This window comes from Sphaerodactylus townsendi, linkage group LG01 (genome assembly GCF_021028975.2).
Source record: "Sphaerodactylus townsendi isolate TG3544 linkage group LG01, MPM_Stown_v2.3, whole genome shotgun sequence".
Taxonomy (NCBI): Eukaryota; Metazoa; Chordata; class Lepidosauria; order Squamata; family Sphaerodactylidae; genus Sphaerodactylus; species Sphaerodactylus townsendi.
Genome location: NC_059425.1, coordinates 176510320 through 176525045, shown reverse-complemented (window position 1 = coordinate 176525045; position 14726 = coordinate 176510320). Strand labels below are relative to the sequence as shown.

At 46.7% G+C, this 14726-nt stretch overlaps 1 protein-coding gene across 4 annotated transcripts in view; it reads right to left on the bottom strand.

The window, feature by feature from the left end:
* The window catches only part of AGAP1 (ArfGAP with GTPase domain, ankyrin repeat and PH domain 1), a 426302-nt gene that overhangs the window by 119208 nt on the left and 292368 nt on the right, over positions 1–14726 (bottom strand). For all 4 annotated transcript variants that reach the window (XM_048500437.1, XM_048500447.1, XM_048500456.1 and 1 more), the window contains one exon: positions 10097–10258. In XM_048500437.1, coding sequence (XP_048356394.1) covers positions 10097–10258 — 162 coding nt within the window. The remainder of the gene's footprint in view (positions 1–10096; positions 10259–14726) is intronic.

The following is a 14726-nucleotide window of genomic DNA, read 5'->3' as shown; positions in this document are numbered from 1 at the left end:
CCGTGATGGGCAGAGCATTTGTGTTGATTCTCCTGGATGTCTCTGCAGTGTTCGATACCATTGACCATGGTGTCCCTCTGGAGAGGGTGGCTGGTTTGGGAGGGGGGGCACCATGCTTTGGTGGTTCTGCTCAAACTTGACCAGCCAATTCCAGAAGGTGGTACTGGAAGACTCTGCTTGGACCCATGGCATTTATCCTATGGGGTCCCACAGAGTTCCATCTTGTCTCCCCCGCTGCTTAACATCTCCATGAAACCACTGGAAGAAATCATTTGGGGATCTGGCATCTTGATACATTTTGTCACCCAGCTCTACTTCTCCTTACCAGCTGAATTACGCAGGTCTGTAAAAATTCTGAATATGCGCCTGGAGATAATGGGATGAAAGAGTGCCAGTAAACTGACCAGGAGCGCTTCAGTCTTGGATGAATATGCTTTCCGTTTATTGGTAGTTTATAACAAAGATGCTTGAGAACCGAGGAGTTAGCCTGTCCTGGAGGAGGTTACATTCCCCCTGAAGGAACAGGTTTATCGCTGGGAGATAATGTTGGATCCTGGCCTACGGTTGGAGAACCAGATCTTAACTGTAGCACATACTGCCTTGAACCAGCTTTGGTTGATACATCAGCTGTAGCTGTTCCTTGAAAAGCGCGATCTGGCCACAGCGATCCATGTTCTCGTTCCATTCCGCTTAGATTACTGTAGCATGCTTTACTTAGGGCTGTTTTTGAAAATAGTTCAGAACTTCAGCTCATCCAAAATATAGCGGTCAGGCAGTGGCGTACCTAGGCAAACTGGAGCCCTGGGCAAAACCTGAGTTTGATGCCCCCCCATGGGCAGCCACCCTCCCACACCGTGACCAAACAAAAAAATTTTTACCACCAGGTCGTTTCAAAGTCACCATCACATTATAGAACATGCCCCAACTCACAAATCTGAATACAGCAGAAATATTTTTTGAAAACATTTTCAAAATGCTTTCAAAATAGTAATAATAACCTTTATTAGGCATTGAGAGAATAAAAGAAATAAAGAAAACAAGCATTGGCAGGAAGGGGGTGGATTTAAAAGGAAAATCTGGGGAAATGCCTGCTGCCAGGGGGTGCCTGCTGTCAGGGGTGAAATTATTAAGATAGCAGCACCAAAATTTCCAAGCATCCCTTCATGAGACCTCTACTCGAGGATACCACCCAGGTTTGGTGAAGTTTGGTTCAGGGGTCCAAAGTTATCGACCCTCAAAGGTGTAGCCCCCATCTCCTATTAGCTCCCATTGGAAACAATAGGGGATGAGGAACTCCCTTTGGGAGTCCATAACTTTGGACTCCCTGAACCAGAACTTCTCACCAAACCCAAGTGATATCCTCTGGATAGTCTTCCAAAATCCCCTGAAATGTTGGTCCTGCTAGCCTAAAAAAACTGTGCCATCTGCAGTACAAAAATCCCACAGACCTTAGATCCTGTAGTTTTAAGTACTACAAGGCGACATTTCCAGGGCAACTGCCCACTTTGCCCAATGGGAGGAATGCCTCTGCGGTCAGGCTTTTTGTCAGGGGTAGGATACAGGGTTCATGATCAATACTGAAAGATCTCCACTGGTTTCTCGTATGTTTCCCAGCACAATTCAAAGGGATGGTTCTTACCTTTAAAGCCCTAAATGGCTTGGGGACAGGGCACTGGGCAGGCTGCCTCCTCTAGTACTGTCTAGCCCACCATTAAACATCTGCCTCCCAAGCCCTGCTCTATACGCTCCTGTCTTCAGAAATGAGGCAGATGGCAACCACAGCTCCTATATCACGGGTCTGCAGCCCTGGGGAGTTCTTTTCCAGAATGTTCGGGACTACCGTTCCCACCAGTTCCCCTGCTTTCAGCATGGTCAATTGGCCATGCTGACTTGTTCCCAATTGGCCATGCTGGCAGGGGCTGATGGGAATTGTAGTCCATGAACATCTGGAGAGCCACAGGTTGCAGACACCTGTCCTATATGGAATTCCCTTCCACTTGAGTCTTGCCTGGCACCTACACTGCTTTCTTTTCAGTGCAAAACCAAGGTATTTCTGATCATCCGTGCTTTTCATTTTTGACCCTGTTTTATCCTAGAAACAGATGTTTTAAGCTGTCTGTCATCTGTCTTTATGATCAATGTTTTTATGCTGGGCTGGGCATTTTGCAATGGTGGATTGTAATATATTTTGCTTTTAAAAATTGTCCTTATTTTGTGAGCCGCCTTGGGCAGGTTCCTGGAGAGGAAGCATAAAAAAGGTCTCAATAAATAGATAAGACAGAAGTGATTTTTGTTGGGATGGCAGATCCCTTGGAAGTGAGTGACTTGTTCCCATTCAGCAAAGTCTTCTGCGAAATCAAGGGAAGTGCCTGGAATTCTCCAGGATCCTGTTCTACTGCAGGAGAACTGTTGTTTTATTGTTTACATCTGATTAAGAAACTTTTTTTCCCCTCCTGGATTCCATCAACTTAGTCACACGTCTGAAATCTCAAGATGGGACTACTGGAACTTGTTTTAGTGTGTGTGTGTGGGGGGTATGCTTGAAAGTAAATGTAGTTTTGTAGGTGCCACTAATGCAGAACCCCACGTTTGAAGTGATTGCACTGGTGACTGATTCCTTTCCAGGTGTAACTGAAGGTGGAGTATTCACCTTTAAAGCCTTTCATGACCTGGGACTGTGTATTTCACTTTGTACAGGCCTGGCCCATTGGCTTAGCTCAGTGCTCCTTTTAACTGCGCCCTCTTTGTACCTTCTCCGATTGCTCTCGTTCTTCTGTTTTGTGGGAACGATCTGCCTGCTGAAAGAGGTGTGCAGATGCTCCTCAGTCCCACTTTGTAAACAGTGTGGAACAGATTTGTTTCTGTGGGCTCTCTTTTGAGATATCTGTTCTTTTTTCCCCAGGGACTTTCTGGGACATGATTGTATTTGGATACTGCTTGAATGCAATTAGGTACTGTTGCTATTATTGTTCAATCATCTATTACTTTTCATATTTTAGGGCATTCCTGCTGTGTTTTTATGGTGTATGTGGGAGGAAGAAGTGGGGTTTTTCAGTGTGTCAAGTTTAATATCGCATGTTACCTTCAACACCAGGAAGAAGCATACTGCAAAAAGCGTATACATTTTGAAGCATTATATTTTATACTCGTCAAGGAGACAGGCACTTGGATACACAGGCCTTTTCGGCTTGGAGGAAGATCTCCGTTTGCAGACTGAGAGAGGAGATGTCACATTCTTAATTCTGCCGGATCTCTTGACTGCCTTTGACCTCGTTGCTCGCTTAATTTTACTGCTGCACAGGAAATACTGTGTAGGGTTTAGGGCATAAGAGCTTAAATGCTATAAATCTTCCGTGAAGAACAGAAGGTAGTGACTGGAGGTTCTGGTGAACCATTTACCCTGTGGCGCAGGGTTCAGTATTATCACCCATTTTTAAAAATATCTATGCAAAACCACTGAAGGAGATCATCTGAAGCTCTAGAGCAGGGTTTCTAAACTGGGGTTCCATGGAATTCTAGGGTTTGCTGAGAGGAGCTGCCCGGGAGATTGTGATTTCTTAAAAAAATTATTTCAAATTCAGGAAACATGCTTTTGCAGGGATCACCACAGACCAGACAGACTGTTTTTGAGATCACTGGCAGTGCGCTGTAGGACTTTGTTTACTTGGCTGAACTTATTCTCAATTTCTGATGCAAGATGGGGGGGACTGTTAGCCAGAGGTGTAGCTAGGCCAGAGTGTGCCCAGTGCACACTCTGGCTTTTTTGCCCCCCATGCAGGCGCCTCTGCTCCTCCCTCGGCCGTCTCTCTCTAGGAGACTCTCAGCAGAGTTCATCTCCACCCTTACTTTTGGGAAAGGAGCGGGCGAAGAAGCCTGCCTGCGTTGCCACCAGGCAGCCTGGCTCAAAGAACTACATTTCCCAGGAGCCCCTGGGAAATGTAGTTCCCACCAGGCCCAGGCAACGCAGGCAGGCTTCTTCTCTGGGATGTTCCATTCCTAAAAGTAAGTGGGGGGTCTGCACAAATGAGAGAAGGATGCGCGTGTGGGCGTGAGGGCCGGAAGGGGGGGGGTGCCGCTGGGGAAGTGCATGTGAGCGGGGGTGCACGGGGGGATTTTTCCACCTCCCTCGTGACCAGAATTGGTGCGCCTGGTGCGTTGTGCACCCCCAAGTCCCCTGGTGGCTTCGCCACTGCTGTTAGCACTATTCTGCAGGAAGGGGAGGGTGATTTTTTTTCAAGAAGGACTCAACTAACTTGGCCTGTGATGTCAGTCTCTCCCTCCCGTTTCTTTTCCCCGTGGTTTCCCTGCAGTTATTTTATCCAGTGATTTTTGCACCCATTTAGTCATGTCTGAGGGTCCAACATGGCAATTTTTTAGCACATCAATGGGCTAAAAATGTCTGTCTTAAGAGCTATTTTTCAATGGGTTTTGGATGGACTGGTGATCTAAGTTGGTGATCTAAGTTGTCCTAATTCATTGTGCCTCTTCTGTGGCAAACAACTTAAAAATGGCAAGGAAATATTCTGATTATTTTAAACAGATATTGAAATCACAGAATAGAATACAGTCTTTTGCTTATAAAATGACAATCAGTAAAAAAGCTCAAGAAGGAAGTTATCTAATAGCAGAACTTATTACACATCAAAGGAAAACTCACTCTTTGGGCAAGAAACTAATCATGCCAGCATGTAAAATAATAGTGGGGAAATGCAGTACAAGAAAAGGACAGGGTTCCACTGTCAAACAGTACAATCAATTGGTGTGTTAGTGGCCTGTCACGTGATGCTAAAGAGGTTTTGTGAGATAAACTGAACAGTTTTTCTATCCATGTTGATGGGTCAACAGATTTCACCAATAAATGTTACCGCATTTGTAAGATTTGCAAATGATGGTGAAGTTCAAAAAAGCTTTTTCTGCTGCAAATAACTACACTAAACATGCAAAAGCCATGAAGAAGAAGAAGAAGAAGAAGAAGAAGAAGAAGAAGAAGAAGAAGAAGAAGAAGAAGAAGAAGAAGAAGAAGAAGAAGAAGAAGAAGAAGAAGAAGAAGAAGAAGAGGAGGAGGAGGAGGAGGAGGAGGAGGAGTTTGGATTCATACCCTCCCCCCTTTCTCTCCTGTAGGAGACTCAAACGGGCTTACAATCTCCTTGCCCTTCCCCCCTCACAACAAACACCCTGTGAGGTAGGTGGGGCTGAGAGAGCTCCGAGAAGCTGTGACTAGCCCAAGATCACCCAGCTGCTGTGTGTGGGAGTGCTCAGGCTAATCTGAATTCCCCAGATAAACCTCCACAGCTCAGAGCGGGGAATCAAACCCGGTTCCTCCAGATTAGAATGCACCTGCTTTGTTTTGTCTTCATATCTGGAAACAAAAGTTGAAGTCAGAGAGGCAAGATCTTGGATGAACTGTGCTGGCATCTGTACTGTACTGGCTGGATCCATGAGAGCTTTCATTTCTCTTGTAAGAAGAGAAAATCCTGATATTGTCACAACATACTGTTTTCTTCACAGAGAGGGGTTGGTGTCAAAAGCTCTTGGAAAGTTCTGGATGATGCTACAAAAGTGGATAAATTTATTAAACAAAGAACAGTTCGCTCAAGAATGTTAAAAAAACTGTGTGAAAACCTGGATAAAGAGCACATAACTCTCCGGTTACACACAAATACAGTTGCTCAGCAGAGCAGGGTGTTTGAGCTGAAGTCAGATCTACAAGATTGAGAAAATACTACTCTGCATTTTGCTGAGTGCTTTGAAGATGGAGAATGGTTGCAGAAACTAGCATATTTTGTAGACATCTTTGATTAGATCAGGGGTAGGGAACCTGTGGCTCAAGAGCCGCATGCGGCTCTTCTGCCCTTGCACTGCGGCTCCAACGAGTACGAAAGCTGCGGCTTCCTCCTTGCGCCTGCCCTGCAGGCAGCAGAGGCTGGCGCTATAATTCAACTGCCTGCAGCGGATGGTATTGGCCATGCCATCGAGGCTTCCCCCTCGCCTGCCCCGTTGGGATTGCAGGAGGCGGAAGCTTTCCAGCGGCGGACGGCGAGGCCGAAGCGTTTCGGCTTCATCCTTGCCCGCTCTGCAAGCTGGCAGGGCGACACCACCTAATGCTCCATATGGCCGGCTGGGCAGTGCTGCAGAGCTTTCCCTCTAGCCCACCCCGTTGGGAATGGGGTGGGTGTTTTCCCCGGGCGTCGGCAAGGCCAAGTGCCGCTGGCCCTCTTAGTCTCTTGCTCGCCTGCAAGCAGCAGGGCGTGGCTTATCCATGTGTGCTTCTCAGAATAAGTGGAGTAAAAGGTAAAAACCAATATATACAGTGTTATCTTTATTTTAAATGTCAAAAATTATTTGCGGCTCCAAGTGTTTTCTTTTCCCATGGAAAACGGGTCCAAATGGCTCTTTGAGTGTTAAAGGTTCCCTACCCCTAGATTAGATGAACCAGCTGAACAAGTTTCTGCATTGGAGAAAATGCCTTAACTTCCAGTGACAAGGTTCTTGGATTTAAAAGAAAACTGTGTTGTATGATTGGAAAAATCATGCTGCAAAAGAAAATATTGGAATGTTCCAGCCGCTGCTTGGGCTTGAGAGTGAGGAAAGATTCTAGAACATTTCAAGTCTAATTGAAAACCACCTGGAAGTACTGCAGAACAAAACTGTTCAGTACTTTCCGTCCCTTTCAACATAAATGTATGATCGGGTGAGGGATCCTTTCTCTGCATCCTCTGCTTAGCCTGAGAACATCACTTTGAAGGAAGAGGAAGAACTTTGTGAGCGGCATTCTGATTATACACTTCAGATGAGATTCACTGATCTGCCCCGGACAAGTTCTGGATTTCTGTGAAAGAGGTGTATCCTGCCTTTCATAGGAAGGCACTGAAAGTTTTGCTGCAGTTTTCAACCTTGTACATGTGTGAGCAAGCTTTTCCTTGTTTAACAAGCCTCAAAAGCAAAATCAGAAATTGTCTTAGTTCAGCAAAGGACGAAATCTGCCTGTGGTCATCTCAAGTTCAACCCAGAATTAAGTGTTTGTGCAGTAAAACACAAGCATGGGACATTCAAAAAGTCTCATTTTTTATTTCTAATTCAAAAGAACACTGTTGATTCATATAAACAGGCCTACGCATGCAACGATTATAAGGCTGGTCTAAATTACGTTTGCTGCCCACCGTTCACACTATTAGAATATAATTTGATTCAGTTAAGAGCTTATATGTTTTGTTGGACCTGATTCCTTTCTTGAAAAAAAAAATGAAGACGGATGAAGATGCTAAGATTGCTGCCTTTCGATTTTATTTAGTGCAGACATGGATAGCCTCTTATCTAGACTTGGCTGTACCATGCTGTGGTGTAGTCAGATGAGTATGGCCTATAGGGTCATGGTGTCACCAATGTCCCTGGGCGCACGCAGCTGAACCCCGCCCCCCGGCCTCATTCCCCCCGGCCTCTGTGCAGGCTGGCTTTTGAAAGCTTGCCTGCACCGTGGCCAGGGTGGGGAGATGGGAGTGCCTGGAGAAGTTGTTGTCTCCGGGCGCCATCCCCCCCCCCCACCCCCCCGGGATAAGCCTCTGGATGTAGTGGTTAAGAGCGGTGGACTCTGATCTGGAGAACCAGGTTTGTTTTCCCCATTATTCCACAAGTAACCTGCTGGGTGACCTTGGGCTAGTCACTGTTCTCTCAGAATTCTCTCAGCCCCACCTGCCTCATACGGTGTCTGTTTGTGGGGGCAGGCTGTAAAAACCAACAGGGTATAAAACGGGTTATAAAAACCAACTCTTCTTCTATATTAATGATGTGAGACAGGGCTGCCCTGGAAGAAACTTCAATCACAATTTGGAGCAACTGCTGCACAGATACTGACCCATTCAGAGAACATTACAATGGTTGCTTTTTTGTTTCTGTTCGGCTCAAGGTACTGATTCTCCTGTTTCAACCCCTTCTCAGTCTGGGATCCTCATACTGGAAGGGCTGTCATTCCCCACATGAACCAGTACAGCAACTCTGATCTTCTGAGGGTGAACTTTTCCCACTCTGGTAGATTCCCCACATGTGGAATCAATCAAGGTTCACCCTAAGTTCGACCTAGGAACTCCCCACATCCGCTGAGTTCAACCGAGGTCTGTTCCAGCTCTGCCCCTTCTTACCATTACATTTCTGATTCCAACAGGGTGGTACAGTTTTTTCTGCCAACCTAGGTCGAACTCAGGTGGAAGCTGGTAAAGTGGGGAATCTTCCTCGCCGTGTATCTCCCATTCAGCCAATCACAGATAAGTGTTTTGGGCATGCGCAGAACGGGAGACTCAAGGAGGGGAAAAGCGTGCCTTTTTAATTTTTTCCTTCTTGTATATAAAGCGACAGCCATACATATAAGCGGGGCACATTTACACGCTGCTGATAGCAATGAAGTTGCAACATTTTTCCTGTGTAGCGACATAACGGCCAATCAGTTACACTCCCTCCCTCTTGGTGGCATGTTTTAAAAACGTTTGATCTGATAGCTGAGTAGAGCAGACATCATGGCTAATTCTAACACTGCTGCCTCTTCTGAGAGCTCAGCTAGCAGAGGGCTAGGGAGAGCTGTGTCATGGAGGGAGGAAGAGACAAAGGATTTAATTGGGATTTCAGGGGACCTTGAGCTTCAGAGGACCCTCAAAGGCTACCAGAGGGGGGAAAAAAGGACAGCACAGTCAATGCTCCCCGGCCGCGGGAAACAACAGCCAATCCGGGGAACTTAAAAGGAGAAGTAGGCTGAGGTGATCCCCGCCCCTCTGGAGCACCCACTCCAGCACTACTGGGCTGCTGTGGGGAGTGACTATGGAATCACCCTAGGTCAGTACTTTCATGGACCCAGGGCGAACCTAGGTCGATTCCGCAAGTGGGGAATTGACCTCCCTCATCAAATCTGCCACTGCTCAGTTTTGAGCATCCTTGTAGTGGTCCCTACACCTCAGAGAGGTCTTCCAGAAAGTATCAGGAAGGCAGCCATGTTTTTTCCAGGAAACGGTTTATGACAGGACTATTTAAGATGCCGGTTGGTCAGTGGATTTGCCATGTATCTCTGGTAGTGGCTGGTATTTTATCAATTGTGAAATCGGTACGAGCTTGGATTGTTTTTTAAGCTATTTCTGTTAGCCACCATGAAGAAAAAGGCAATCTAGAAAAGTTGTCCATAAATAAATAACAAAGTACAGTGGGATTTGCTCTTTAGAAACTTTTGTTGTTTCTAAACCGAACAAGTGGGAACCTGCAAGGGGGGACTTGTGGGAACGATCTCATTTCCCCCTCTCCCACTATTTCCTGTTTCCCATTCTTGAAAGACCCATAGCCTCTCTCCAACGAGATCTGCTCTTAAGAAGCTTTTACTGCTTCTAAATTTAATATACTTTGAGAGAATCTTGAACAGAACATTCTATTAAAAACACCAATACCATCAAGACATGAATATTAAAATAATTTGCCAGCCCCTTCACAAGGATTGAATCCTACTCAGTCCCAACTTGAATATTTGTTCATTGCTATGATTGAGTTTCAATAACTCAAGAGAGGCAGGCTGAGTTCTGGGAACTGTACCTTAACCGAAAGCACATCAATGAGATGGGATAAATCGTACAATTGACCTAAACCAATCCAAACGATAAAGTGACAATTATGAATCTGATGACTAAGGTTGAAGGATAAAGCCAAATGTGTAGAGGCATAAAGAAGAAGTCTCCAGGAGATTGTCCAGCCTGTCTAGGGAAAAAATGATGTGGGACAGAAACATTTCTGAAATAAAACTGTAAGAATTCAGCGCTACAGTCCTGCCCTGAATGGCACATCGGTATGAGTTTGGTGAGATTTGCTCATGGAGTGAGGCAGGAGGGTGTCCTACCAACAGTGTCTGATTTTTCACACAAGACTAATTACAGAAGTCCGCCATTTTAAGGAGTTGGCTGATCTCTGAAAAATGACAGGGAAGATTTTTTTACAGCCCCAAGATTTAGCAGCAAGCCAGCAGCAGAACACAAACATACCCCAAAGATACCTAGATAGTGACAGCAATTAGACATTTGCAACATGTCAATATCACGCACATTGGCATTAGAAGACCATGTGAAAGAGATACCTTCAGCAGTGCCTGAGATGCCGTCAGGTTTAAAATTGCTAGTGCTTTTCTTCCTGCGATGCTTTTTTCTGTTGGCGTGAGGGGAAGGAGGAGGGTCCAGCTTCGGACTCGTGGTACTAGACATACTGGGGCTGGAACACACGGAATCTCCCAAGCCAGTATCTGTGAATCAGGATAGACAGAAAGACAAAACATGAGACAAGGTCTGTGTCTACATCCCAACAAAAAGCAGCAACCAAGCATCAAGATATACAACCGTGGGGTTCACGACAAATAACTTGAGCTGCATTTCAATCACTTTTGGTAAAACATTTGGTGAAAGATTAATCTAGGGCAGGTGAAAACAGTAACCTGAATGAGTCTCCATATCGTCAGAAGCCTCTTAAGGGCCAAACTACGCATTATGGAACACATGACTCCATCACAGGAACTCATAGCCCTGGTGAAATTGTGAATTCCTGGTGGGAATCCCATTTAAAAGCACTGTGGGTGAAGCTCCTTTTGCAAGCATGACAAGGGTAAATAATCCCCCTGCTTTGCTCTTTTTTTAGGCTTGGGAAGATGTCAAGGGGGGGGGGGAGCAGAAGCTCCTCCTGCCTATGAGCTGAGATCCCAAGGCAAATTGGGCCCTCACAGTGTTTTTGCTATAAACAGAGTTTCAACTGGGAAACGGCAAGTCTGACGTAGCTATGAGTCCCTGTGGAAGACTCAAGCACCTCATAATGTCCAGTTTGGTCATAAGCTTCCTTAGCAGACGTTACTTCTGAGAGATGCTACCATCCCAGGCTCAAAGGACAGAATCCAAGTAGTAAAAACAGAGAAGGGTCTTTCCTTCCACCCAACAGTCTCCTCCAGTATCAATGGAGGGTGCGAAGAAAGAATTGGGTGGGTGGGTGTTTTAAAGTGTCATAAATGTATACTTCCAAGATCCTGTGATTCAAGGAGAAACTGGGGGAGGTGCAGAGAGGAAAAGGAAGAGGCAGTTCTAAGACTCGGACCAGCAGACAGTCTTTTGGGCTGGATTAGGTCGGCTATAAACACAGCTATTACCCCATACTTTAACAGTGGACCCCCTCCGCAACTTCCACTCATGCTCAGTTAAAGCCTTATTTTTATGGTTTTAAAAAAATATATAATGAAAAAGCACACACACACCCAGCGTGGTGGTGTGGTTAAGAGCAGGTGGATTCTAATCTGAAGAACTGGGTTTGATTCCCCTCTCCTCCACAGGAAGCCTGCTGGGTGACCTTCGGCTAGTCCGTTCAGAACTCTCTCAGCCCCACCTACCTCACAAGGTGTCTTTTTGTGGGGAGAGGAAGGGAAAGGAGCTGGTAGGCCCCCTTGAATCTCTTTACAGGAGAGAAAGGTGGGGCATAAATCCAAACTCTAAAAACTCTCTCTGTTTTGCTTGTGACAACCTTGCATGTCTTTTGCAAAGCAAAATGGCTGCCTCTCCACCAATGGCAGCTTTACTACATAAAGTCTGTGGTAACCTCCCGATTGGATTGCTATAATGTGCTCTATGTGGGGTTGCCCTTGAAGACGGTCAGGAAGTTGAAGTTGGTGTAGCATCTGGCAGCTAGGCTGGTACATCTGGCAGTACAGACATCACACCTGTCCTTGAGGAACTGTTCTAGCTCCCAATTCATTCCTGGGCCCAATTCAAGGTATTGACTTTGACATACAATGCCCTAAACAGCTTGGGCCCTGCCTACCTGAAGCAGTGTCTGTGCCTGTATGTACCTGCCTGAGCTCTGAGATCACAGGAGGAGGCACTCTTGGTGGTATCTCCTCCCTCATGAGGGTTTTTCCTCCCCCAGGCTCTGGAATACTGTCCCCCTAGAGCAGGGGTAGGGAACCTGCGGCTCTCCAGATGTTCAGGAACTACAATTCCCATCAGCCTCTGTCAGCATGGCCAATTGGCCATGCTGGTAGGGGCTGATGGGAATTGTAGTTCCTGAACATCTGGAGAGCCGCAGGTTCCCTACCCCTGCCCTAGAGATTCACCATGTGCCTACCCTTTATGGGTTTAGGCCAGTGATGGCAAACCTATGACATGCGTGTCAGCACTGACACGCATAGCCATTTTTGATGACATGCGGCAGCATGCGGCCGCATACAGAGAAGTATGGGGCCATATGCCGAGAAGGATGTTTCATCCTGCCCGGGGGCGGCTTGGAGGCCTCACCCCAGACTTGATGAGGTGGCGGCCCCCTCCTCCGATCCCAGCCTGGCCAGCCCAAGTGCCCTGTCGTGGGCCCTGGCAGCAGCAGCAGCAGCACAGTCGCAAGCTTGGGCAGAGGCGGCGGCACCCGTCGTGGTCCCGGCCTCTGCAGAGGCCAGTCGGACGTTGTGGTGGCGGGGCACGGAGTGAGTCACGTCGACTGCGGCAGCGCTCATTTCGGCCCTGGCCTCTTTGGAAGGAGGCCAAGCGCGATGGGGATGGGGCACCGAGACGGGGGAAGGGGGAGAAAACATGCCACAGCTGGCCGGCTGCAGTGTGGAAGCAAGGCTTGAGGGCGGCGAGAGGGACGCCCCAGAAGGCTGCGGGGGAGGATTTAAAGAGGGGAGTGGCGGGCGAGTGAGGAGGCAGCCAGAGGGAAGGAGCTGGGTACGGTGGAGGATGGAAAGAGCGAGGGAAGAGAAGGATGGGAGAGGACATGGGGGAGCCAGCAGGGGAACAGCAGCAGAGAGGGAAAGAGCAGAGAAGGAGACAGAGAGCTGGAGGAGGACAGGAGAGGGAAAGAGCAGAGAAGGAGGCAGATAGCTGGGGAAAAGCAGCAGAGAAAGAACAAGCTGAGAAGGAGGCAGTGAGACCTTATTCTCAGCATTAAATAATATCAAAACCAACAAAAGGTACAGATTGACAGGTGAAGTTAGTAGCGCTTGCTTGGGATTGAAGTGTACAAAATACCAACCTTCAATTGAAGATATGCCAATGAAATTCAGCAACAAAAAAGTCAGTAATAAGCAGGTTATCTAAAGAATTCCCCTTCCCCCTCACTTATCTTAGTTCACGGCACCCCACATAAGTTAAATAATATCAAGACCAACAAAAGAAACTGACTGACAGATGAACAAAGAAGTCACCAAGTAGGTAAGTTAAATAATTAGTTTCGGCCCCAGCCCCTTTGGTAGGAGGCCAGGCGCGATGGGGATGGGGCACAGAGATGCGGGAAGGGGGAGAAAACACACCACAGCTGGCTGGCTGCAGCATGGAAGCGAGGCTGGAGGGCTTACTAAACAATTATTAAATACAGTTATATATTACAATTATACATTTTTGTTATTTAAACTATAAATATCGCGAAATTATGGTTTTTTTCTCGAAGTGACACCCCACCCGAGTTATGCTCGGTTTTTTGACGAATTTTGACACTCCAAGCTCAAAAGGTTGCCCATCACTGGTTTAGGCACATGAAGACCTTCCTCTTCACCCAGGCATTTGGTTACCCTCTCTAGAACCCCCCCTACAGCTGCTGGTCTGGGGAAGAGGGGGCGGGAGTGGGAGTAGTGGTTATTTTAATGCGATTTTTATTGCTCTTTTAATTGATATATTTCATTCACGATGCTTTTATTGTGTAAGTCACCTAGAGATGCTAGTAGGAGGTAGGGTATAAATATAAAACAGATAGACAGACAGCACATCATCTACCTCCTTTCCTTGGTCTGGTCCTCTGCAGTGGACTCTTGTCACAATACTGGTTTTGTTTCCTTCGGACTGAATTTCATCCAAATATTTCAGTCTCTTGACTTTTGAGACAGGTGTACTCCTTTTTACATACAGTGCTCCTCTCCCTCCCTTTTCTTTTCCATCTGTTCTTTTCTGAACAGATTATACCCCTCCAAGTGAAGGGTTATATCCCAATCATGCAAATCAATCCCATCAAGGCTGGCGGATACCTGTTAAGTCACATTCGGAGTTTCAAGCTTTTCTCGCTTGTTTCCCAATGATATGATGATCCAGTGTCTCTCCTGCTATTTTATTTTATTGTGTTTAAGCATCCCCACAACTTCCCTCTGTAGAACCTGAGCCCTATCTTTGACTTTTGTTTTTACGTAACTAACCTATACTTTTGCACTTTTCTCTCTTTCCTCCTAGTTCATCAGTCTGCAACCTGCGGCTCTCCAGATGTTCATGGACTACAAATCCCACCAGCCCTTGACAGCATAACCAATTGGCCATGCTGGCAGGGGCTGATGGGAATTGTAGTCCATGAACATCTGGAGAGTTGCAGGTTGCAGACCCCTGTCCTAGTTAGTCGTGACTCCGTGAGACCTGCAGGTTACTGTGAGAATGAAACAAAAGTCTAGTAATTTTCTCATTTCTGTTTGTTTCAGGGCCAATAAACTCTAAAACAGTGTTTTCCAAACTGGGCTTCAGGGCCACCAAGGATACCATCTGTGTAACATAGGAGTTGGAAGGGCCGTACAGGGCATTTAATCCAATCCGCTGCTCAATGCAGGATTGATGAAACCCTTCCAAGGACACAGGTTGAGGTCTTCTCCCACCCATTCAGGCAACATGAAAATAGAACTCTGTCCATTCTGTAGGAACAGCGCAGGGCCCCTCCCTCTTTCTCATCTCTCAAAGAGAAAGAGCGCCTACAGTTGCCGCCACCCACAGATC